This window comes from Telmatherina bonti, assembly GCF_933228915.1.
Source record: "Telmatherina bonti genome assembly, chromosome: 23".
Lineage (NCBI taxonomy): Eukaryota > Metazoa > Chordata > Actinopteri > Atheriniformes > Telmatherinidae > Telmatherina > Telmatherina bonti.
This window is the reverse complement of record NC_136632.1, coordinates 9,883,353-9,909,245: the sequence shown is the minus strand read 5'-3', so window position 1 is coordinate 9,909,245 and position 25,893 is coordinate 9,883,353. Positions and strand designations below refer to the sequence as shown.

Genomic DNA, 25,893 nt, shown 5'->3' with positions numbered 1-25,893 from the left:
AATTAAGTCTCCTGACATCAAGCTACTTGATTAAAGTAATCAGTGTTAGACCACTTCTTTCCAGCCTTGAGGAAGTGAACTATCTTTGCTTTGATGGTGTGTTTGGCCACCTCTAAGCAGAGTCTGTGTCACAAGAAGGCGAGTTAGGGAAGTCTTCTGCACTCACGTAGACTCATACGGACTTTGGGAAAGATGCAGGTCATGTGATCATGTTCAGATATTTGTCTAAAAGATGAAGCTGCTCTAAGATGCTGAAATTAGAAAGTACATCAGTTTTCCGAAAGCCGGTGATTTATGAAACAAAAAAAAAAAAAAAAAGGAGTCTCAAAGTGTAACATAAAAGGTTTCTTGTGACAGCACACATCTTCACTTAAATTTTCTTACTTTTTATAATTTCCATCACAACATAACAGCAGAACTCGCATCACTTTGTCCAGTTTCCCTTAAATTCAGCCAACTTTACACATCTGGTAAAGCTGGTTTAACAGGAAGTAAACGACAACAACCACAAATCAGCTGAAAAAGACGACTCAAATCCCTTTGAAACTTCTTTTGTCACCCAGACACCCCCAGCCCTCAAACTGTTAGACTTTTCAAATGCAGATAACTCAGATGTCATCGAAACGATGTGAAAAAAGTGACACTTGCTGGTGAAAGGTTTCACATGCCTAATGTTGAAGTGGATACCATTCAGTAAAACGTTTAATGTAAAGACTTACAAATAGCTGAGCACGGAGCTTCTCGTCCTCTGTGCTGATCCTCTCCCTTATAATAGCCTGCTGGAGGCTCTCTTGGGTCGTGGCCCGCTCCACAGAAAGGATCCGGGACACTTCATCCTGAACTTGGGTGTGGATCTCAGCTTTAGCTTGAGCTGATGCCCGGACCTTTTCCTGCTCGAACCTGTAGAACATCAACAAAAGATATCAAACAGAGAGATGAGCGTCAACCAAGAAGGTGTTCTTTCATCGTGCTTATTTACAAAGCTGCAAAAACTGACACAGTTTGGGGCTTTTTAGAAAAGTTTTTTTCAGAAAGGTATATTGTTACACATAAATGCCAAACAAACGACTGTAAAAACAGACTGGGCTTGGTGTAAAGAACGTTATATTACAGGTGTAAGAAACAGGACCAGTCTCTTCATCTCTTCAAGAAAAATATCAAACCGGTTACTTTATTGCACTGAAGCAGATGTACAGCTGAGGATCACATAAGTTAAAAACAGAGCGGAGGCAGGGTGAAGAAGGAACAAAGAGGGGTGTAAGAGGATGTCATGCATAGGATTACAGAGGATGGTGAGCTTTTGGAAACTTCCTCATGTAGATAATTCCACAACTTAGTGAATGGAGTTGGTAATGATGATGTTCTGAGGCCTTCTGCATGTGATGTGCAAGTGGAAAAGGGATTTGACTGGTGATAATATGCACAAGCCTTATGGTCCACCATATACACTGTCACTTTGTCATTAACACAATGGTAGCATTTTAAAACAGGGAAATCTTTGTTTATAAATGGTAAACAGCTTCTGAATGTACAGCCAAATGAAAATCAATAAATGCCAGAGATGAGTATTTCCTTGCAGAAAGAAATAAAATGGCTAAGAGATTAATCAGTTTACTTTAGAGCCAACAGAGCAGCTTCCTGTTACATTGGACTGGTTTCAGTCATAGTGGCAGAAATGAAGCAGCACCATGGCTGCTGGCAAATGACTCAATAGTCCTTACAGCTTTTCCTGTCCCTGCTGAACGGCCAGTCCCATCTTCTTACGAAGCGTCAGTTTGCCCTCTCTCTCAGTAACTGATCACTACCTTGAGTTGAAGCATCTCTGCTCCCTCGGCCCTCTCCTCAGCGCTGAGAGACAGCTTTGGTTTAGCCACCATTCTGAACGGCGATCTGCCCACTTCTCTCCACAATGCTGCAGGGCAGCAGAACTGGAAAAGGAAGCAGCATCGCTCATAAGAACAAAGGCAATAATAACAACTCCGTACTTGGTCAGAGGTGTGATAGGAAGCATCAAAACTCATTTTAGTGCACTCAAGTTTGACAAAAACCAAGTGCTTTGCATCACATTTGCAAAATAAATTCCATGTTAAATATCAGCAGAACAGAAATTGGCTACATCTAGTTAAACAATTTAATCAAATTCAAAATGATCATATGGAGGAAACACTTCACTCCCATCCAAAGGAAGAATGATCAGTGCTGTGAAGCAGAGTTTTTACGCGGAGGCAACAGATCCTCTGCAGACATAGGACCACCATTTGAACCCTGTCACTTGGATCTCATAGTTGCCTAGCAACACACTCCCTACTCAGTGACAGTGCTTGATTGCATAAGGAGGATCATCCTCCTGAAAACTCTGACAGTCGTCCTCTTCTAGGAATCAAGCAGCAGCAGCTGCAGCGAGGCAGAATAAACACAGAACAGAGTGAAGGTCGGAGTAAATTATGAAAAGTGAACAAAGATGTGAGGATCTTAAAAATCATCAGCCCAGAAAGATGCAAAGAGACAGGATATACCTGACGAGAGGAAGGATGATGAAGGGGAAACACTCACACATCATATTTAAATGAATTATCTGGGGGGGAAAAAAAAAAAGAAAAAAAAAATCAATGGATGTGCGGCTAAAATGGGAGCATTTCTAAACTAAAAACAATTGTGTTTAAACTCAGACTACTAATACTAATGATAATAACACTAATAATCACCATCATTTGTTACAATCACTTTAAAGTAATAATAAGACTGTTATTGATTCCTTTACAGCTTCAGGTTTTTTAATTACTCATGATTATTTAGAGGTTCCTTCTTCGTGTGTACAGTTGCAGCAACAAACAGTGGATGGGATGCTTCACATGTCGGCTGAAACGCACACTAATCTGTCAAAGTGATAGGTTTTCATCTTTTGTTCTATTAAAAAAAATCTCATTCATCTCTTCAGTCACCCGTGAATATACACAAGATACAGTCAGTGATAAACGCTGATGGATAGACTGGTCAAACAGATCACCTGCACACCTTTAGCTTTAAATAGATGACAGGTAGGTGTAATAAAAGTATGCCTGATGTCTTAAAGTGACTAAATGTCAGAGAGCAGGTGGGAGTGAGATGAGATGTGAAGATGGAGGAAAAGGACAGAAAAAAAGTGTAAGAGCGTGAGCAGTGGCAACATGACATGTTTGGCCCTGAGGAAGTGAAGCAAAGAGAGAGTGAGGTAGAGGGTGGGAGAGAGAGATGGAGGGAGACGGAGAGAGACCAGCCATGTCCAGTCTCACAGTCCACTGGGCTGCACACGTCAGCACACTCCATCCATCATCAGGCTCCGACTCACGCACAGACACATGGGGAGCCTCCTAATAGCCTTTTAGATTCACCATTTCCCCCCCGATCCACACCTCCCTGCCTGCACTGCTAATGCATCTTAAGCTACCTTTACTCAAGAAGCTCTGAGTATTGCTTTGAGGAGGGGCAGTAAACAAGATTTTTTTTTTCCTTGAAACTCATGACAAGCAGAAAATTTGACCTGTTGGTTTTTTTTTTTTGGTTTTTTTTTTAGCATTTAACAAAAAAAGTTTCATGTTTTAAATTATCAAAAACTCCAATGTGTGAAGGAGAAAGAAGAGATGCAAAGAAAACAGACAGCATAGCAGAAAAAAAAAAAAAAAAAAGTGTTTTTACTCAATTCCTCACAAGTGCTAACCCAAGCAAAGACTGCTATCACTAGCTGGATGCTATCCGTCTGCTTCACCTCTATTGCTTTCCAGTCATTATTGCCCTGTCGCTGGAATATTGGATGCATTTTTCATTCAACTGTAGAAGATTGGCAGTGGGAGAGAGAGAGAGAGAGAGAGGGGGGGGGGGGGGGGGGGGGGAAACAGTAGCTTAGCTAGACAAAGAAAAAGTGTTATGTCTGTGTTGGATAAGTGGACTATTTTTTGGCTCAGCACTGAACAGAATAGGAGGATAATCTTGGCCAAGATACTGTTTTGCCTGCTCGCTGGACTGAATCTTTAAACGGGAAAATGGAAAGGCAGAAGTTAGGTGTCATTAATTAAAAAGAGGATAACAGTGAGGTGAAATATATCTGCCGTTCAGATATACTGCAAACTACAAACCACATTCAAACCATTTTGGTACATGTATGTACCATACTCAGGGGTACATATGGTCAAAAATGATGAGCAACAGCCAATACGGCAAAAGTCTAAACCATTAAGCCATCAGAAGGAAGTACTCCAGGGGTAAACATTACTTTTATGCAAATATCAAAACAAATGACATTTTAAATGAATGCCTCCTGCCTTTTCCCCTGTTAACTCACCATCAGTCATCACCTGTCTCTCTCCTCATCTCCTCACCCATTAGCACTTCCTGTTGTCTACCTGTCATCAGCACAAGCTGCGTCTCAATACTGCAGGAAGGATTCTAACAGACCTTCATACCAGCACAAGCTCAAGCCAGGTGCCTCGAAACAAAAGCATTTAAAGGCTCGATGCAATATTGATGTTAGGAATAATGTCGCAGACTGCTGGTTATGAATATTTTATGGACTAGAGTGTTGTACCTGACACACATGCACTCACTTGCACACACACACACACACACACACACACACAACACGTGCAGAGAGTGTACATGAATGTGAGTGCTGTGTTACAGTCTTAAAGAGTTTGAATAAAGTGTTTATTATGGGGAATGTGCAACCAGAAAGGGGATGATTTATTGAAATAGAAAGTCCACAAACAGCAGAATTTTTTTTTTTTTTTTTTTTTTTTTTTATCTTCTTTGAATTCTTTCCTTAAAACAATGAAAATGCTTTCAGCCAGGAGTGCCCAAGTCTGGTCCTCGAGATCCATGTTTCTGCAACTTTTAGATGCATCTGTTCTCCAAAACACCTGATTCCAACAGCTGCATGTCATCCAGCTCTGCAGAGGCCTGCTAAAGAGCCAGTTGTTTTAACCAGTTGTGTTAGACAAGGGTTGCATCTAAAAGGTTGCAGGATGGTAGATCTCGAGGACCGAACTTGGGCATCCTGGTCGAAGCATTATAGCTTCCCTTTATTAAATCATGGCTTACAGGTTCAGAGGCCTAATTTTCTTATTACTCAGCAAAGCGTCAAAAGGTTTAGTGGTACAAGAACACCAGGATTATATCATCAGATATCACCTTTTTTAAAACATATGAATCTCCTAAATTGATTTCTGGAATAGGTACATAAGGGCTCTACTGAACTGGTCCCAGCATGGAACAGTGGGACCAGAAAATGCATCAAATTTAAAGCAACATAACACAATTTCAGCTTTTGCTGCCCTGTGGTGCTGACTAACTTCAAGCCTTGACTAGGCCTAAAAATCTCATTTAGATTTTTTTTTTTTTTTTTAACCTGGCTAGGGAATCACATGACGGCTTGGTTTTGCTTCACATCACCATGTCACATGCCAGCAACAGAATCTCAACATACTGGCTGCTTTGAGCTCACACTGTGGCTGATTTGGACTATCAGCGGAAGCGTAAAGATGAAAGATAGTGTCAGATCAAGAGATAAGACAAGAGTCAACATCAGACTGACTTTCACTGGCTGGAGAGAGCTCAGAGAAGAGACAGGAAACAAGACGGACGCTGAATTAGCAATTATTACAAGGCATCAAAGTTAAATAGTGTTGCTCTAAACACTTTATAAACGACAGCTGCAAAGCACAGATATTTTAATGTTACCCTTAAGACATTATAATGAGGCTTTTGTTTTTTTTTTGGTTTTTTTTTTTTATATTATCTGTCAAACCTTTATGTTTGTGAGTTCCAGACAAGTTGTTAAGATGTTAAGATAAAGATAAAAATCAATAAGCTGTAATCATTTGTAAGCAAGAATATATGTCTAATACAGGAGCAATACAGGATTTAATAAAAGGGTTGGTTAACTGGAAAGCCTTTGTATGAGGCTCTGAGAGAAGGTCAGTGTTCTCACTCAAAAGTCTGGCATGCAATTATATCGCACAAGCCAACACAGTCAGCTTGACTATATGCTGAAATAATGGCCAAAAGTTTCACAGCAGCTAACCTTTGAGTGTTAGAGCTGAGCATTCAAACAAGCATTTCACACAAAGGGAGCGAATTTGATCGGATGGAAGAAAACTGGGAATAGAGATGGAAATATTAAAAAGCAGGGAAAAAAAGGCGAAGAAGAAACAAGACAGGAGGGCAAAGTGGAGGAAAGCGTCTGGAAAATTAAAAGAAAAGAACATTTAGAGCAAACAGTGACAAAAGACGCATTAGGTTGAGGAAGAAGCGACGCTATGGCAGAAGAGTTCTCTTACCCGCACACCACCTTCCCTCTCTCATCCTTTTCTGCGTCGTTCTGCTCGGATGCCTCGCAGAGAAGCGGCGGAGGCAAATCTGCTCTCTGCACCCGCTCTTTTCTACAAATCAGTTTAGGCTGCACCCAAATAAACTCAGAAACCCGCACTTCACTGCTACCAGAGCAAAAATATGCAAAGCCACATCTGTGGAGTTCATTTATGGCCTGAAAGCCAAACGGAAGAAACACTTCCTAATCTAAACACCACAAATCCTCATATTCCAGAGAAGCGTGTACGCAGCAAGACTGCACAGGACAGAATTTAGGAATTATTTTAATTAACTGATGTTTCACTGAGGCAAATATGCCAAACCTAGCATAACAACGCAAAGAAGACATTCTAGGTCACCGTTTTGTAGTCTGTGTGCAACCATTTCTTTAGTTACTCTAACACACCCAATCAGAAGCCTCAACATATTGCTTAAGAAGATTTTACCCATAAATAAAATTACAATGACTTATCTGTTACTAGTCACTCTGGGGTTGACACATTCTTCTATTTTTCTGTATTAATGTGAGGCTGTTTCACAGCAGGATTTCATAACACACAAAGCAATGTGAGGCTTAGATCTACATCTTCCACAAATAAAATGGAGCAAGAATCTTCATCTTAGGAAGTCAATTTCCACACAGCGTAGCCTCTCCAGGATAGAGTCGGCAATAAAAGTCAAGTTTGAAGCCAAGTGAGTTAAGGCTCTTAAGGATTTAAGTAGTCATGTAATAATGTAATGCCAATGACTGTCGCTGGTGTGATCCCACCTCGCTGCGGTCTCTAGTTTGTGCAATCTTAAGATCTGTGGAAGTAGCTGATACTTTGGTCTACTGAAGTAGACATACATTTATCTGATACTTGTCATTGTAAGGAGTGAAATACAGGTTTTAATGCCACCTCTCACATGTGCACCTAAATCTGCAATAGCATGACTTATACATAGGAAATGCTTAGTTAGACTAATTAGCAATAAGGCTAATTACCTAGCTGGGGAATGGAAAAGACCAGCATAATACACTGTTACACAGTAAATACTGTATAATTCTGCAGTGCATCTATGCTGAAGCTGGCTTAAATTATATCACTGAGGATATTTTTCTGACTATGCTGAAATTAGATTATAAGAATTATTAACAACATTTTCAACATCCTTACTTATGCATGTGGAAAACAACGGACCAAATCTGAACATTTGTGTCAACTGGATATGTGCAACACACCTTTAAGTTACCAGTCAGTAAACCACTGCTTAGAAAAATCACTTTTGTTTTATCTATTAACCTCTAAAATCCTAGATTTTTTTTTTTTTTTTTTTTTTTTTTTTTTTTTTTTTTTTACCCAAATCAATGGTAAAGCACATGTATGAAGTAATTCAGTCTGAATCTGGAGTCCCCTACAGCGTTGAAACTAAGCTGCATGAGTTAACTTTACCTGCTAAACTACAGCCTTGTTTCCTTCTGTTCTGGTCCTGTTAGAATTTAGCACCTCTGGCGCAGACTTAAAGACATCTTCGGGATTAAGAATGATGCTATGAGCAAATGTCTTACCTTTTACAGTAGATTTGCTGCAAAGCAATGCTTCATCTGCCTGCGGTGTCTTACAACACAGCAAAGACCAACATTGCTGTGAATTGTTTGTTAATGCCCATACTTTGGGACATTTATACTATTTAAATTATAGCTTGGTAGTCCAAATGACAGAAGAATAGAAGTATATTTGTGTTTCTTTCTCTCCCTATCTATTGAAATAAACACTTTCATTTTCAAGATAAAGTCCCATTGCAGCTGTATAAGCTGAGGGAGATATATTTAGTTTTATAAAAACAAATAAAGACAACTCTACATACAATAGCATACAGCTATTGTTAAAATCATATTCTATTAAATGTTGCTGCTCAGACCACTAACTTTACAGCTCATTTTAAATTTGATGGTAGCAACAGCTTTAAGATAAGTTGGGACAGGCTGACGGTGGGATGTCAGACCGATGTGCAGAATCCCTGCTTCTTTTAACAGCAGATTCCATCTGATCAATAGTCTTTGCTATTGATCACAGCTTCCATGTGCTTTTCAGCACATGGAAGCTGCCCACGCCACAGGCACCAATGCAACCCCACACCAACAGAGATGCAGGCTTTTGAAGTGTTCCCTGACAACAAGCTAAATGGTCCTCCAACTCTTTCGTCCATTTACGGTTTACAGAAAAAATATCACATTTTGAGTCCTCTGACCACAGAGCATGTTTCCCCTACGCCTCAGACCGGTTAAAATGAGCTTTGCTCCAGAGAAAGAAGCATTTCTGGATCATGTTCACATACTGTTTGGCTGCTTCTTTATTTGCAGGATACAACTTAACCTGCATGTGTAGATTGCACAGTAAACTGTGTTCAGATGAAGATTTCTGGAAATTCCTGAGCCCACGCAGTGATTCTCAGTAGATAATCAGTTTTTAAAGCAGTGCTGCCAGAAGACCGAAATATCACAAGTATCTAGTTTTCACCTTCAGCCTGGCTGCGTGCACAACCAGATTCCTCCTTATTCTCTTACTCAAATCAATAGGTAATTAGCGGAGTTGCCATCAACCTCTGCACAAGTCTACACATTAACTCTGAGCCTGAGTCAGGTGTGTTGCAGCAGGGAAACTCCTAACACTTGCAGGATTGCGGCTTTACAGGAACATAGTTTCCCACCACTGCTGTAGATGATAGATCTGCAAAGTCTTCTCAATTTTACTTCAAAGAACATTTGTCCAAAATTGTTCCAAATTTTTCAGACACAGTTTGTTGCAGACTGGTGAATCTTTGACCATCTTTACATCTGGGAGACTCTGCTTCTCTGAAATGCTCCTTTTTCATGTGATGTTACTAACCTGCTGCCAGTTAACCTAAATATTTGTAAGTAGTTATTTAAATTTGTGACAATTACCTTCCCAGCCCTTTCTTCCACCTGTTCCAACTTAGACGTGTTGCTGCCATCAAATTCAAAATATATTCAAAATATTTTCAATGAAATGATAAATGTCTCACTTTTAACACACAATATGCTGTTTGTGATTATTAGGAATAAAATCTGGAATAAAAAAAAATGAAGTTTTGCCAACAGCTGTGATTTGTTTTTACATTTTACACAGCTTCCCAACTTTCTAGAGAAGGGGTTGTAGATGACTGTCTCAGAAAAATTATTTAGTAAATGTTTTAAAATATATAGTATTTCAATCAAAAGTATATTATTATTTATTTATTATTAAGTCCATCCAGTGTACATCTGCCTGTTCAGGAAGATTTGGCAAAACAAAACAAAAAGCCACATTAAAACACACTATTAAGAAAAGTGTGAACACAAAAATACACAGTCACTGACAAGTTGATGATTCCTTATTCTATTTTCTGCTTGTCTGGAAGAAACTGCAGCTTATGCCACGGCTGCTAAGTCGCAATAATTTCTGTTAACTGCAAAGAGGGTGTAATTTGTACCTACTCCCAAGACACGGACATCAATAACAAATGTAAGAAGCAGTTACATTTAAGAAAAAAAAGCCAGAAAGAAAAAAATAAAAATCAATAAACAAACAATTTATCAACGCTGTTCATTCTTTCTCTCATCCTGAATAAGCCTAAAAAAAAAAAAAAAAGGCTAATCGCTCAGTTTGCCTGCCTTCCTCTGCATTTAGGAAAGTTTTATCTTTCCCTCACAGAGGTGCGTTTAGTTGTAAATCAGCTGTTCGTTCAGCAGAGACTGCTGGCGATCACAGAGGTCGATTAAAGAAAAGCAGCAACACAATTATCCAAAATTATGGCATGTACCGCTGCTACTTTTAGGACAAAAGGAAAAAAAAAAAAAAAGAGAAAGAAGAAGATAAGACAAGAGGACAGAGAAGAAAAGAACGGACATGAGAAGTGTGTTTCTGCATCAGGCGGGGCTAACGGATCACCCTCTCTACACCCAGGAAATTATCTCAGCACAGCGCCCTTCTTTCTCAAACATGATTAATTGATTGCAAAAGACAGAGAGGAAGATGAGAGCAGATACAGGAGGAGGCAAAAGTGCTGATGTACTTCGGAAGAAAGGTAAATTAGAAACAGTGGGGAATGGAAAGACCGGTGCTGACCTTTTAGACTATTAATGAACGTGGAAAATGGCAGATTCTTGTGAAAAATCCAGCACAGCCATCAACACTAGTGTTGTGATTCCAGCTGTTGTGAACAGGGAGCGGAAAAGGGAGCATAATAATAAACGCAACCAAAAAAAAGCCTATAAGGAGGATAAATGAGGCGACATGACACTTCAGTCTCCTGCTGAAGTCCAAGCTGGTTACTGCATCTACTTACACCAAGAATACAGATTCAAACTGAGCACACAACCCTAACTATATCAATTTTAATTGAATTTTATTTAATTTAAAGCTGTTAATTTACTAAAAAAAGAAAGCTTTGCAACAGCAAACTTTGTTTTACAAGGCCACAAACAGACGTGATGTGTGTTTATGGGTGTTTGTGTGCTTGAGTCTAACCAGGCTTGCATCTCTTGCTCTGCTTTGGTCCTCTCTTGCTCCAGGTCTTTATACAGCTCATCAGTGATCTTCTTCCTCAGGGCTTCTTCATCCACTGGGAACGGCAGGAAAAAAGACAATTTAAAAAAAAAAAAAAAAGACCATATTAACCAAATCAGGTTCTCTTTTTCCCTGATAAACAAAATAATAAATAAAAAAAAACAGGTGGGTAAAAGTTACCACAAATCAGCAGTAATTGGAGAGTATTGTGTTTAAAAAAAAAAACTAAGTATAGATTTTTTTTTTCTGATTTAACTTCATTTTTAAGCAGTACATTTCTACATGTTTCTGATGAAGGATTTTATAATCATTACTCACAGTTCAAACACTTAAAACAGTTTTCATATCAAAATATGTCACTTAAATATCCAAGTGTTGACCTTACAGCATTACACTGAGGTGGAATCCCCTGGAACATCCCTCATATTAACAACACGCACGCACGCACGCGCACGCACACTCACACACACACACACACACACACACACACATCCCCTCCATTGTAAAATCACAGCATGATACCATCCTGCCTACATATACCGTATTCATGTCAGGGCCAACACATGCGTAAGACTCCATGTCCTCAACGGTCTATCTTGGCAGGTAATTAAGCATGAAAGTAAAGATGCCAGCCAGCGACCGGGCCAAAACGTGCTCTGAAGGCAGAAGCGGCGTGCGGCGTGTGCTCCGGTGACACTGCAGCGGTGCAGGGGAGGGGAGGGGAAGTGTCTGAGAACGTCAAGATTACTCTCCCTCTGCATTAGTTTGATGGGATAATCCCTATTGTCAGTCTATTATTACCGGTAACATGTGGTAACAGCAGGCTGCAAAAACCTTGTTACGCTATAATCAGATTAACGCGAAGAGAAAACAGAAGCACCATCAATATGCAAAGCCACTTTCCTTTTATAAGAAAAAAAACATTCCTGAAGCCAAACTCCCATTAATTTACAGCGTTTATTCTGTTGTGATTATCGTTACATCACACCTGTTTTCCTCCTACATCACGTGTTGACCATGGCGAGATTTGCTGGAATACCTGAAGGCAAATAAGTGTTAACACCTTATTTTTCTTTTAATTAGGATTAAAAATAACCTCATAGTATTTAAACTTTACTCAATGATCTCTTATGACTTAATATTTCTGTACTAAAAGTGAAATAATTCAGCTTCAAAACTATTGGGTTGTTTTTTTTTTGGTTTTTTTAACTTTTATTTACTGATATAAAAAATTGTTTCTTTAGCTTGGTGACAAAAATGGATGATCATCAGGTGGTAGGTTTGTTGTGACTTCAGAAGCAAACTGAGGTGACGAGTGACATAAGTTTTTTTTTTTTCCCACTACAGAGAACATCCTCAGAGACGTAGGCTGCGTCACCTTCCATCCAGACTGGGAATAAATAATATCCATCATGTTTGACTGCACTCTGAAGTACCATTGATCTCACTGCAGAAGAGAGTCTAATTACAACTCTGCTATACAGCTGTCAAGACAAGTGATTTCCAAACAGCTGCATATGAAAACATTACCGTAATATGATACGATTGTCCACAATAATAATATTGTGCCATGTAGATATCTGGTAATATGCACCTGAAATTATCAGTTCCTCATGTAACAACATTAATATATAGTAATACTATATATTAATATATATCTATTAATACATGGGCCTAACTGTGATTGGCTGTAAAGTCAATCCGTTTGCCTTTTTTTTTTGCCCCCCCATCATTTCTGTTTTAGCTTTTTTTTTTTCCAGTCTATTTAAAAAAAAAAAAAAAAAAAAAGAATTTTGTGAATACATCCATCCATCCATCCATCCATCTTCTGCCGCTTATCCGGGGTCGGGTCGCGGGAGCAGCAGCCTAAGCAGGGAAGCCCAGACTTCCCTCTCCCCAGCCACATTTGCCAACTCTGCGGGGGGGATCCCGAGGCGTTCCCAGGCCAGCCGAGAGATGTAATCCCTCCAGCGTGTCCTGGGTCTTCCCCGGGGTCTTCTCCCAGAAGAACGTGCCTGGAACACCTCACCAGGGAGGCGTCCAGGAGGCATCCTGACCAGATGCCCGAGCCACCTCAACTGGTTCCTCTCGATGCGAAGGAGCAGCGGCTCTACTCTGAGCCCCTCCCAGATGACTGAGCTCCTCACCCTATCTCTAAGGGAGAGCCCGGCCACCCTGCGGAGGAAACTCATTTCAGCCGCCTGTATACGAGATCTGGTTCTTTCGGTCACGACCCACAGCTCATGACCATAGGTGAGGGTAGGAACGTAGATCGACTGATAAATCGAGAGCTTCGCCTTCTGGCTCAGCTCCTTCTACACCACGACAGACCGGCGCAGAGCCCGCATTACTGCAGACGCCGCACCGATCCGTCTGTCGATCTCACGCTCCATCCTTCCCTCACTCGTGAACAAGACCGAGATATTTAAACTCCTCCACTTGAGGCAGGACCTGACTCCCGACCCGGAGAGGGCAATCCACCCTATTCCGGCTGAGGGCCATGGTCTCAGATTTTGAGGTGCTGATTCTCATCCCAGCCGCTTCACACTCGGCCGCGAATCGCTCAAGTGAGAGCTGGAGATCACGACCAGACGAAGCCAACAGGACCACGTCATCCGCAAAAAGCAGGGACCCAATCCTGAGGCCACCAAGTCGGATCCCCTCAACCCCTCGGCTGCGCCTAGAAATTCTGTCCATATAAGTTATGAACAGAATCGGTGATAAAGGGCAGCCTTGGCGGAGTCCAACCCTCACCGGAAACGGATCCGACTTACTACCGGCAATGCGGACCAAGCTCTGACACCTGTCGTACAGGGACCGGACAGCTCGTACAAGGGGGTCCGGTACCCCATACTCCCAGAGTACCCCCCACAGGAGCCCCCGGGGGACACGGTCGAATGCCTTCTCCAGGTCCACAAAGCACATGTAGACTGGTTGGGCAAACTCCCATGCCCCCTCCAGGACCCCAGAGAGGGTATAGAGCTGGTCCACTGTTCCGCGACCAGGACGAAAACCACACTGCTCCTCCTCAATCCGGGATTCGACTATCCGGCGGACCCTCCTCTCCAGGACCCCTGAATAGACCTTACCAGGGAGGCTGAGGAGTGTGATTCCCCTGTAATTGGAACACACCCTCCGGTCCCCCTTCTTAAAAAGGGGGACCACCACCCCAGTCTGCCAATCCAGCGGTACTGCCCCCGATGTCCACGCGATGCTGCAGAGGCGTGTCAGCCAGGACAGCCCCATAGCATCCAGAGCCTTAAGGAACTCCGGGCGGATCTCATCCACCCCCGGGGCCTTGCCGCCAAGGAGCTTTTCGACCACCTCAGCGACTTCAGCCCCAGAGATAGGAGAGTCCACCCCTGAGTCCACCAGCTCTGCTCCCTCATGGGAAGACGTGTTGGTAGGATTGAGGAGGTCTTCGAAGTATTCCCTCCACCGACCCACAACTTCCCGAGTTGAGGTCAGCAGCTCCCCACCTCCACTGTACACAGTATTGATGGAGCACTGCTTCCCCCTCCTGAGCCGCCGGATGGTGGACCAGAATCTCCTCGAAGCCGTCCGGAAGTCTTTCTCCATGGCCTCGCCGAACTCCTCCCATGCCCGAGTTTTTGCCTCGGCAACAACCGAAGCCGCATGCCGCTTAGCCCGTCGGTACCCATCAGCTGCCTCCAGAGTCCCACAGGCCAAGAAGGCCCGATAGGACTCCTTCTTCAGCTTGACGGCATCCCTCACTGCTGGTGTCCACCAACGAGTCCTGGGATTACCGCCACGACAGGCACCAACGACCTTGCAGCCACAGCTCCGGCTGGCCGCCTCAGCAATAGAGGCACGGAACACAGCCCATTCGGACTCAATGTCCCCCGCCTCACTCTGGACATGTTCGAAGCTCTGCTGAAGGTGGGAGTTGAAGCTCGCTCTGACAGGGGACTTAGCCAGACGTTCCCAGCAGACCCTCACAACACGTTTGGGCCTGCCAGCTCTGACTGGCTTCCTCCCCCACCATCTGAGCCAACTCACCACCAGGTGGTGATCAGTTGACAGCTCCGCCCCCCTCTTCACCCGAGTGTCCAAGGCATGTGGCCGCAGGTCCGACGATACGACTACAAAGTCGATCATTGAACTGCGGCCCAGGGAATCCTGATGCCAGGTGTACATATGGACACTCTTATGCTGGAACATGGTGTTCGTTATAGACAATCCATGACGAGCACAGAAGTCCAATAACAAAACACCATTTGGGTTCAGAGGGGGGGGACCATGCCTCCCAATCACTCCCCTCCAGGTCTCACTGTCATTGCCCACGTGAGCATTGAAGCCCCCAAGCAGAACAATGGAGTCCCCAGAAGGAGCACCCTCCAGCACTCCCTCCAAGGACTCCAGAAAGGGTGGGTACTCTGAATTGCTGTTCGGTGCATAAGCACAGACAACAGTCAGGACCCGTCCCCCCACCCGGAGGCGGAGGGAAACTACCTTTTCATCCACCGGGGTAAACCCCAACGTGCAGGCACCAAGCTGGGGGCCGATGAGAATGCCCACACCTGCTTGGCGCCTCTCACCATGAGCAACTCCAGAGTGGAAGAAGGTCCAGCCCCTCTCGAGGGTACTGGTTCCAGAGCCCAATCCATGCGTCGAGGTGAGTCCAACTATATCTAGTCGGAACCGCTCAACCTCGCGCACAAGCTCAGGCTCCTTCCCCACCAGAGAGGTGACGTTCCACGTCCCAAGAGCCAGCTTCTGCAGCCGGGGATCGGACCGCCAGGGTCCCCGCCCCTTACTGCCACCCAGCTCACATTGCACCCGTGAATACATTTAAGAAAAATTTCTTGAGTTAAATCACAAATACTCTAAATTACAAAATGGATCTCAGTACTTATACACTTGCAGATAAAGGCCCCAGTTTGCATCATCACTGAAGAGGCACCGCCAACTAAATGGAAATTATGTGACACCACAACTTGCCTTTAAAGAAAAGGCCATCCAATAAAACTGACAGATAATACACAGCTACAGGGACATTGACCAGAAAAGCTGGAAATCGCCACAGTATAGACTGGTTCATCTCTCTATAGGACCACTGTACCCCAATACACTTCAAACCGACTAAAACTCAACTTTAGATTCAGAAGCTTTTATTGTCATTGAACCAGCGACCCAGTACTACGGAAATTATTCCAGTACAACCCGTCCAAAAGTAGACAAACGCATACAAATGAAACAGGACAAGGGCCACCAAGGGCAACTGTACACTACTCACAAAAAGTTAGACATATTCAACTTGCGTGATGAAAGAAAGTACCTAAAATCCACTAAAACCTTTACAGGTGAATTGATTTGACATTTGCGAAATTCTACAATGCACATGTACAACTGTTCAGTGATTAGGTACTGATTGGAAAACATGCCGTCTCAAACAAGATGATGAATGATTAATAAACCCAGAAGTAGTGTTTGATTCATGAAATGACCACTAAATATTCTGGTTGCATAAAATGTCTGTAAACGGTCCTCTTCATCATGCTATTTACATTTTGACATCATCAAACAGAGATGATGCTTCATCTCACAGACACATTGACATGTCATGTATATTCTCAACAAAAGCCAGAGTTTTAGTGTCAATACTTTGTTTTGATGGAATTGTAATCGCATGGTTTGACTTAAATGTCCTGCATTTATGATATGATAAATGTGTAGCCCCAACTTTTTACATTTTCTGTAATTTTACCCAAAAGCTGAAGATCCTGAACTTTTTGTGAATAGTGTATGTCGCATTACTCCAAGAACATCACCCCCATAAAGAAACACGGTGGTTGCAGCATCATGCTGTGGGGAGGTTTTCATAGACACTGATCAGACTTGAGGTAATGATGGCTGAAGCTAAATGCTGGAATATACTGCAAGTCTTCCAGAAACTTGATACTGAGAAAGAGGAGAAAGGTCAACCACCAAAAGCTGATTAAAGCAACTTTCAAGTAGTTTAAGTAGCTGAAGTTTAAATATGCTAGAACAGCCAACTTGAAGCCTAATACTGGAATGTGACACAACTCCAGTAGACAATAAAATTTTGATTACCTTTGAATAATTCTGAAAAAACAACACAAAAAAAAAAACAAACAAAAAAAACTGACAGACATAAATACCACAATGGCATCTTTTCTTCCTTGTGTTGATAGCTCCAACGTCAGCCTTACACTGTTTTCTTAGATCATTAATTTCAATGGTAAAAAGAATAGAACCAAACTAAATGACTGCTTGATCAATATACAGGAAACACGTTTTCTTTCAAACCATCAAGTCTTTGCCACGCAACACATTAAAATTTAAACATGTTAGCAAACTAAATATTCCACACAAAGTATTAGAGGTGGGAAAATATAATCAGAAAATGGGATTTTTGCGTCACAATTTTAAAAGTGATTTTTTTTTTTTGTTGAAAAATAGACTTTTTAAAAAAATAAAGATAAACAAAAAAATATTTTTTATTCATCTTTCTTACTTGTCTTCTTGGGCATTATAGCAGCAGAATCAACAAAAATCAGCGATATTGGAGAATTGTGAGAATTGCAATTTAAATTGAATTGGTACTCAAATATCTGAATCGAATCGTGACAACAGCGTACCTTCACAGTCACATAAAATATATCTGAAACACACTGCGGCTATAACAACAATAGCTATAAACTGATGTGCATGTGTTTTATTTATTCATTTCTTGAGGCGGCTCACATTGTTGAAATTATAGTTAGATATAGTGCAGGTGGCCTTTTAGTTACTGGAAGCTTCATGCTCTGGGTTATTTTGTTGCCAAATCTGATAACATGGACTAAAGAGTGAATGCAGAATTCCATCTTACAATCTTCCACGAAACTTCAAACCATCAACATTAAAACTTAATGATCAGATTTGTTGTATATTAGCTTAACCTTTTTCTATTTCAAGTTCGTGTTTAATTCTTTATTAATACTTCCCATATTTTCCAATTATAAAATACAAACATGCAGAAAATCTTTTATAAGACATCTTTAAATTCTGTGTTTATATTTGTAACTTAAAAAATAAGTTTTCTTGCGAATATCTTCAACATGCATGGAAAATACATACACTCTCAAGTAGACACGATAAAAAGTCACATTTTCAAAGTCCTATAAGTTGGCTGAGGCAAGCCCTCATTTCCTCTCCAGCTTTGCATAGAGAGGCTTCAGATTGCTGGAAGGCCCACAGGGTCAGCCACAGAACAGGTTCTGATATGATAAACACTGTCTCAGGTCCTTGAGGGAGGCTGGTTAGGGTCAGAGACAATTCCAGATTGACAGAGACCGTGTCAATTCTGAGTAGGACATGTAAATGTTAAAAAGATTAAAAACTCATCATCTTTTTAGACGAGTCTCCCTTCTTTTCCCTTTCCACCAATCACTACACCCTATGGAGAAACCCATTGAGGCGGCGGCGAGGCACAGGCTATTGGCACTGGAGATAATAGACGAAGGCAAATTGCATTTCTCATCAGAAGTTTCATTAACCTCAGGACCTGCATGGAGGGCATAATCTGTAACATTACCACTTCCTCACGTTTCTACCTTGTGCTTCGTCGAGTCACCACACAACTTTCACAACGTACAAAATGGGAAAGAAAAGGAAACAAAAGCCTCTAAAGCAAGTTTCCAGTTCAAAACGACAGATTTTTTTCTCTTTATTTACAGGTTTTCTTATTATGTCGGTGTCGTGCTCCAAACATATGGACTGAACTGGCTGTTTCTACAACACGAGGAAAGTTTCAAAGGGAGGGAGAGAGAGAGAGAGAGAGCTTTCACAAGTTTCACATTTATGCATCCACACTTCTCCCACAATTTTCCTTTGTCTGCCTCATCTTCCCATTCTCTTTGCTGCACCTGGGAGACATCTTTAAGCAGGCTATTAGTCCAGAACAGTGTGTGGGCTCTGGCATATGAATATTTATAGCACATTGGAGAAGGTGTAGGAGGTTCAACCTTGACTATGGTGCAATCAGCACACATACTGACTCAGGCCATGATTTAGAGACAGCCAACCTGCTGAGAGCCTCACTCGATACTCAACTCTCGTGGACACACATAATCAATGTCTGCCTCATTAAGGTCGTACCCTTTGAGAATTGGGCTGAACTTTGCAACATTTTTAACGAGATTCACATTCATCCCATATTTTCGTCTGCTTTTTATTATTATTCCTTAAGAAGACAATGCTCAAGCATTGTCAGTTGTACAAGTTGCCTTTTTTCCCCCCCAATTGCGTTCTGCTTGGTGAGCTTGGCACCTTGCTGAGCAGTAAGGTGACCCCGCGAGCGCAACTCAGATGATGCTTGTATGACAAACAACATTGACAATGCCCTCTAATGAAAAACAGTGGCTGTGTATGCAGTAACATCGAGCCAATGAAGACAAAGTCACGTTGCACTGCAGATGTATGCATAAGCAGGAGGGGGGGGGTCCAGCACTGGTCTTTGAGGGCCATAATCCTGCAGGTTTTCCATGTATCTCTGTTCAAAACATTGGACTCAAAAGGAATCAGTCATTGTGCAGAAACTTCATTGGCTGTTGGATCCATTCAATGGAAACCAGGTGTGTTGGAACAGGGATGCATCAAACACCTGTAGGACAGCGGCCCTCTAGGACCAACCTTGGACATTCCTGTACAAGGGGACTGTGAGCTGATCCTAAACAACCTATGACTTCTCACATTTTGATATGGCGAGTAAAAGGAAAGACAACTGCGATGTGTTTCAACAGTAGCACATAGCTGACCACTTAAAGATGCAACACACCAGTAAATTCCCAGTAGCTCACAAACTTGGTGCTTTCTAACAAGATGCTCAATACTCACAAAAAGCGAGTCAGACACTGTTAAATTTATCTTTTAATCTAAAAACTAATTAACAGAAACAATGGAGTGAAAACTTTACTCAACATGAAGAATTAAACTACTCTGGTAGCAAAGCTGCAAGCAACACTCAGCCTACTTCAGTTTATTTTTATTGAAAATATCCAAACAAATTCTATTAACCTTCTCTCACAGTCGTCACCTCAATAATGGAGAAAGTAGAGTACATCCAGAGTTTAGACCGGCACCTCTCCTTCAGCCACACCACGATTTCGATGCCAATCTCGTGGGCCACATGGAAAGCCATATGGCATCCCGAAAATACTTGACAGTGTCTGACACAATAATCACATCATTATGTCCGCGTCGGTATAACCGTTTAGAGCGATAAAGGTGCCGTGGCAATGTGCAACCATCCTCAAAAACTCACATAGCCCACATTTAATTCCATGTCATGTCATGTCATGTCATGGAAGCCTTGTTGCAAAGTGAAGAATTCAAGACACACACAAGCACGTACAACACCACCAGCTCTTAATGAGGCCTGGAGGTTTGTTGTGTGAAACTGTGGAGGTGTCATTTTAATCGCTGCCGCCAGTGTGGCGTGGCATAAGTTGGCCTTTTTTAATTACCTTACTGACTGAGCACAGTCAAGGATGGAGGAGCCTGCCCACATCACTGATGCCAGCCTACAAAGAATTGACGCCCACAGTCCGTTCTGTACCGTGTAATGAGCAGGTAACATTCAAATGTCCTCTGACTGGTCTGTTAAAGAAGGGGCATGTTATCCCACTAACAAGACAAAAAGGCTAAAACTTTACTTTGAAAGAGAAGTAGTAAGCAGTCAATGGGTTTGTTTGTGTGGATAAGTGGGAACAGAACTGATGATTAGCAGCAAAGATTCTGTTTTTAATGTTGACACAAGTGGAAAAATGGAGAAAGCCAAACTGAGGTACTAATAATGTTATCTGATAAAAGGATGGTAAAACAAGCAGAAATTTATCTTTACTCTTTCAGAAAATAGACAGTAACTTTATGATTTATTTTGAGTTGATTCAAAGCCCAAAACTCATCAAAATATCCTTTTTACTCTCCAATTAGTAGCAAACTGCATATATGAAGTACTCACAGCAATGCAAGGGGTAAAAAGACAGAAAAAAGGGAAAGAAAAAAAAAACACTTAAAAATCTCAGTTCATTATGGATCACTGTCAGCAACCTCTCAGCTGATTAAAATCTGACAGTCGATAAAATAAATCCAGAAGTTTCATATAGTTGTAGGCTTGTTTATATACCAGTACATATATCCTGGTATCATATTAGCAGGACATTAGCATAATAGCGTGTGCTCAACATTGACAAGGTAGAATTGGGGGGGGGGGGGCGACATTAATTTATTAACATTATTACAAGACAGAATTAATCATTTCATTAACAGTTGAGGGATGGTCATGAATCACAATATGACCCAAGCAAGCTCCCCCCCTTCTTTTTCTTTTTTTAGATGAAGACTAATTACAGTCTCTATGAAAAGTTGGATGAGAAAATGCAAGAGATAGCTTACAGTAAACACCCACACAATACACATAATTAAAATTTCCGTGGAAAAATAACCTCTTAGTTCAGTCCCGCTCAACTTTCGCCTTCCAATTAAGGATGGCACACAAGTAATGCTCAAAACAATTTAAAATAACAGGAGCTTTTACAGAGAAAAATTAATCTCTTTGGATTTTATAAAAGAGAATTCTCTCTTTTCTCTGCTGCCAGGAGCAGGATACAAATTTATCCAGTTGCCTTAAAAGGTGGGAAAAAAAATGCACAAATCTCATCAAATCAAGCAGAAATTTTGCAGTTTTATTTAGATTTTTTTGGTTTAGAAGTATCTCATCATGTGAAAAACCCCAAAACTAGAAGATTAGAGTTTGAATCAATACTTAAATACTAGGGGTAGGAAAATCGAAAATTTGGATTTTTTTTTTTTGTTTCACAATTTTAAAATTGATTTTTTTGTTGAAAAATCTTTTTTTTTTTTTTAAATTAAAAAATAATTATAAAAATGTCTTTTTATTGTTTTATTGATCTTTTTACTCATCTTCTTGGGCATTATAGCAGCAGAATGATGGTGTGGCTGCTGTGTTGTTTTTCCCCCAATTGAAATCAAGGAAAATGACAGGCAAAAAAAAAAAAAAAATGTATGCATTTTTTTTTGTTTGTTTTTAATCTACAAAAAAATAGCACTATTAAAGAATTGTGAGAATCGCAATTTAAATCGAATCGGCACCAAAAAAAATCGGGATCGAATCGGGACAAAGGCGTATAGTCACAGCCCTACTTAATACCTACCAAGACAGATGTCCAATAACCTGGAATAAGACTGACCTGCTGGTTCCACAGTAGGTGGTGGAACAGGACTTAACTCAGGCACTGCCACTGGCTCAGGGACTGGAGCAGGTGATAATGGTTCCGCTGTAGGCTGGGGAGGAGGTGCAAGTGGTTCACAAGGAGCAGTAAAGTCAGGCAACAGGGGTGCAGCAAGTGGCTCAGCAGGCTGCGGGGAGAAAGACTCCCCTGAAGGTGGTATGGATGCTGGCAAGATGGTGACAGGCTCAAAAACAGGAGGGAAAGAGAGGGGTGATGATTCAGGAAGAGGGGGAGAGGTGATGGGTTCAGTCTTCACAAGAGAAGGTGGAATGGATTCAAATACAGATGAAGAAGCAAGGGACTCAATCACAAGTGGAGGAGCAAAGGGTTCAGTAACTGGAGAAGAAGCAATGGACTGATTTATGGGAGGAGGAGAGGGTTCGATTACAATGGAGGGGGGAGGAGGGAGGGGAGTGATCACCTCCACAGCTGGAGCAGGAGTCAGGGGTTCAGTGGGAGCGGAAGCAGGAGGGAGAGATGTTGGTAAAGTTACCGTATCAACAGCAGGTGGAGGAGGTGTTGCAACAGGCTCAAAAGCAGGAGCAGCAACAGTGTTAGCAGGAGCTGGGGATGATGAGAACACCATAGCGGCTATGGTGGGTGCTGCTACCTGTTCGACAGGAGGTTGAGGAGGAGGTGTGGACACGGTCTCTGTGGCAGGAGGAGCTGGAGGTGCAACAGGTTCTACAAGAGGAGGGGAAGGAGGCAATGAGGTATTCGGGTCAAAAGAGGGAGGCACTGGCTGCAGGAGAGGAGGTGGAGTGAGGGTTGGTGCCATGGAAGGTGCTGAAGAGGGAACATGTTTTTGAGGAGCGTTGGGTTCTTTCATGCGTTTGATGACATTTTCAGAAAGCTGTCAAGTAGAAAAGGAAAAAAAACTTTTTAGAGGTGCAGCTCAGCATCAGAAAATCACAGCACAAAGAAATATAAATAGAAGAAAATTGTAAACTTCCTTTAAATTTCATACGTACACCATCATTTAGGGTGAGCTCTAAAACTACAGTTCCATTTAAAAAAAAAAAAAAAAAGAAAAAAAATTTAGCAAAATTTTTATTTTTCTCACTTAAGATTTGACTGTGATGCAACACTGCACAAAAAGTTATTGCAAGAAAATATTAATCACTCATCTGCTGAATAAGTGTTCTTAAGCCACATGTAGCAATGAATAGCCAGGAGATCTGGTTCTAGATGCTTCCCTATAAAGAGAATTCTTATTTTCTATGTATGTTTAATTTTATTCAGTTGCATTATGATGATAAACATTAGTTTTTACACTCATAATTTTAACGTCATATTCCTCAAGAGACTACTGAAATTCTTCCCAGCTGTACTTTTGAAAAACATACACACCACTTGTTAACAATTTGCTCCTAAACACCCCCCAGGACCAAAAAACTGATTGTTGACTTCAAAAGGAGGAAGTCCAATCTGCAGCCCGTCTGTATTAAGAGAGAGGAGGTGGGGTGGCCCCTAGCTTCAAGTGCCTGGGTGAGCATATGGATGCACACCTCCAGTGGAGCTCGAACATTTTGGTGGTCGTGTAGAAGGCTCAGCAGTATCTCCACTTTCTGATGATCTATCTATCTGATGAGCTATCTAGCCATTCCACATGTCTTTGTGGTTCTCAAGCTGCATCAAGGAACACAAAAGGACACAACAAAGGATCATCAACACTGTCCAGAATAACATTGGTCACCCTCTCCTCTCCTGAGAACAGTGTTTTTCAATCACTGTGCCGTGGCACACTAGTGTGCCATGAGAAATTAGCCAATTTCACCTATTTGGTCTAAAAAACAGCTCTGTGTTCATCTGAACAGGCCTCAGTCAAAGATAATAAAATTCCTTCTTCTTGTTTATCTGATTTCTATTCAAGAGGCTTTGACGAGATGAACTTTATATTAATTATATGGACTTTTATTTTGGCGGAGAAAAAAAAAGGCGGTGTGCCTTGGGATTTTTCAGTGAAAAAAAGTGTGACTTGGCTCAAGAAAGTTTGAAAAACACTGCCTGAGAGTATCTGTCCTACACCTGCTGTCTCAGGAGGACGCCTGCATCCTGACAGACAACACACACTGGGACACTTAGCCTCTCTTTTATGTTGGTAAACTAAACATGATGCTTTGAGGGGATTCTTTTCTATAAACACTGCAGTGGTGGCTTTAACTACACGTTAGCTTTTCCATTTAGGCTTACAGACAGTATTAATAGACAGAGCCATGCCTATTAAAGCCTTATCTGATCGGCTAAAGCCTCTGTGTATATTTAAACACCGGATGACAGTGGCATGGTGAAAGCTGCGAGGACTCTGTTGTAAACATCCCACGTTCCCATCTGAAAACCAAAAGCACCAAAGAACAACAACCAAAGTTGGAGCTGCTCAATTCAATGTCCCTGCCATTCATTTGTTTGTTATTAAGGGATTACTGGACATATAGTCAATCACACATGTGGATAAAAAAAAACCTTTGTTGTGACTGTGAGGTGCTTCAAACTTCACTGTTTGACTGTAAAGTCATTCAGTATCTTATGCTAGCTTTAGCTTTCCTTTTGAATGAAAGTCTGCAGGTTGAGCTTTTCTACTTTAGCCATGTAGCACTCTTGTGAAAAACACAGTTGAAGCCTACTTCACCGTGGCATTATTTTGTTATAAAGACATTTATAAAGACCTGTTTGAGTGAGTTTGCATCAGTTCACCTACCCGTATGCCCTTCACCACAGTTATGTTGTCGTTCTCATCTGACTCAAAAGACACGCGGCGGGTGCTGTTGTTCGCTCCCATCGTCAAACTGTTGCTTGTCTAAAGCTTATCCTGTCTGCTTGTAATGTGGAAACCAGACATACACTTTTGATTTTGTTCTGTATACTTAGAGCCAAATATAGCCGGGGCCCACACTCCAATGTTTTAGAACGTCTGAGCTTCCGTAACGTGACGTTTTCTCAAGAACGTGCAAATTGATTGGTTACACGCGTCAGCAGTTTTTGTATTCTAGGTCCTCATTGGTTAGTGGCAAGTGGGCAGAGTGGAAATGTGACATTTAACAGCCTGTCTGACTTTTCAATGTGAGGTTGGACATGAACTATTATGTTAAAAAAAAAAAAAAAAGTATTAAACCACCGTGTTTATACGAAGGCATCAATGGGATTTCATTGTCATTATTTCATCATAATGTCACATGAGAAACAAATTTATTTACTAATATTCTTAAAATAGCCAAACTTAACGTCAGAGAAACATAATTTTACCTTGCTGAAATTGTGTTATAACGCAATAACCATTTAAAATAAGTAAACTATTTTAAATGGTTGATGTAGGGTGCAGCTAATGAGGATGCTTAATTAAAAACTAGGTTAACTCATAAAACTCATTTCTATGTCAACATATATAAGTTTTGACATTATTAACGTTGCCATCTCCTGTGGAATAACAGACAAAAAAAATTCTCATTTAATGATAATTTAAACTGCCATGTCATATTAGTACAAGAATGTGGCATTTAATACTATAAGACAGTGTTTCTCAAATCCAGTCCTCAGCCCCCCCCTGCCATGCATGTTTTATGGGCAACCCTACTTTAAACTCACCTGAATGAAATAAAGGGCTTGTTAACAGGCTGCAAAGAACTTGATGAGGAAGTTCAATTATCTGACTCAGGTGCTTTGAAGGAGGATCATGTGTAAAACAGGCAGGGCAGGGGGACCTGAGGACTGGATTTTAGAAACAC

The 25,893-nt window shown here is 41.4% G+C and overlaps 1 protein-coding gene across 2 annotated transcripts in view; it reads right to left on the bottom strand.

Annotated features, from left to right (window-relative positions):
* Positions 1-25,058, bottom strand: part of chchd3a (coiled-coil-helix-coiled-coil-helix domain containing 3a) — an 89,133-nt gene extending 64,075 nt beyond the window's left edge. Inside the window, exons 1-5 of one of the 2 annotated variants that reach the window (XM_079263492.1) lie at positions 24,870-25,058; positions 22,782-23,024; positions 22,130-22,223; positions 10,854-10,947; positions 720-900 (exon numbers count right to left, since the gene is read on the bottom strand). In XM_079263492.1, the coding sequence (XP_079119618.1) occupies positions 720-900; positions 10,854-10,947; positions 22,130-22,223; positions 22,782-23,024; positions 24,870-24,950 (693 nt within the window). In that variant the 5' untranslated portion in view covers positions 24,951-25,058. Of the gene's footprint in view, positions 1-719; positions 901-10,853; positions 10,948-22,129; positions 23,025-24,869 lie in introns of both variants that reach the window. The other variant, XM_079263491.1, reaches the window with a different exon arrangement.
* Positions 25,059-25,893: the final 835 nt, after the last annotated feature.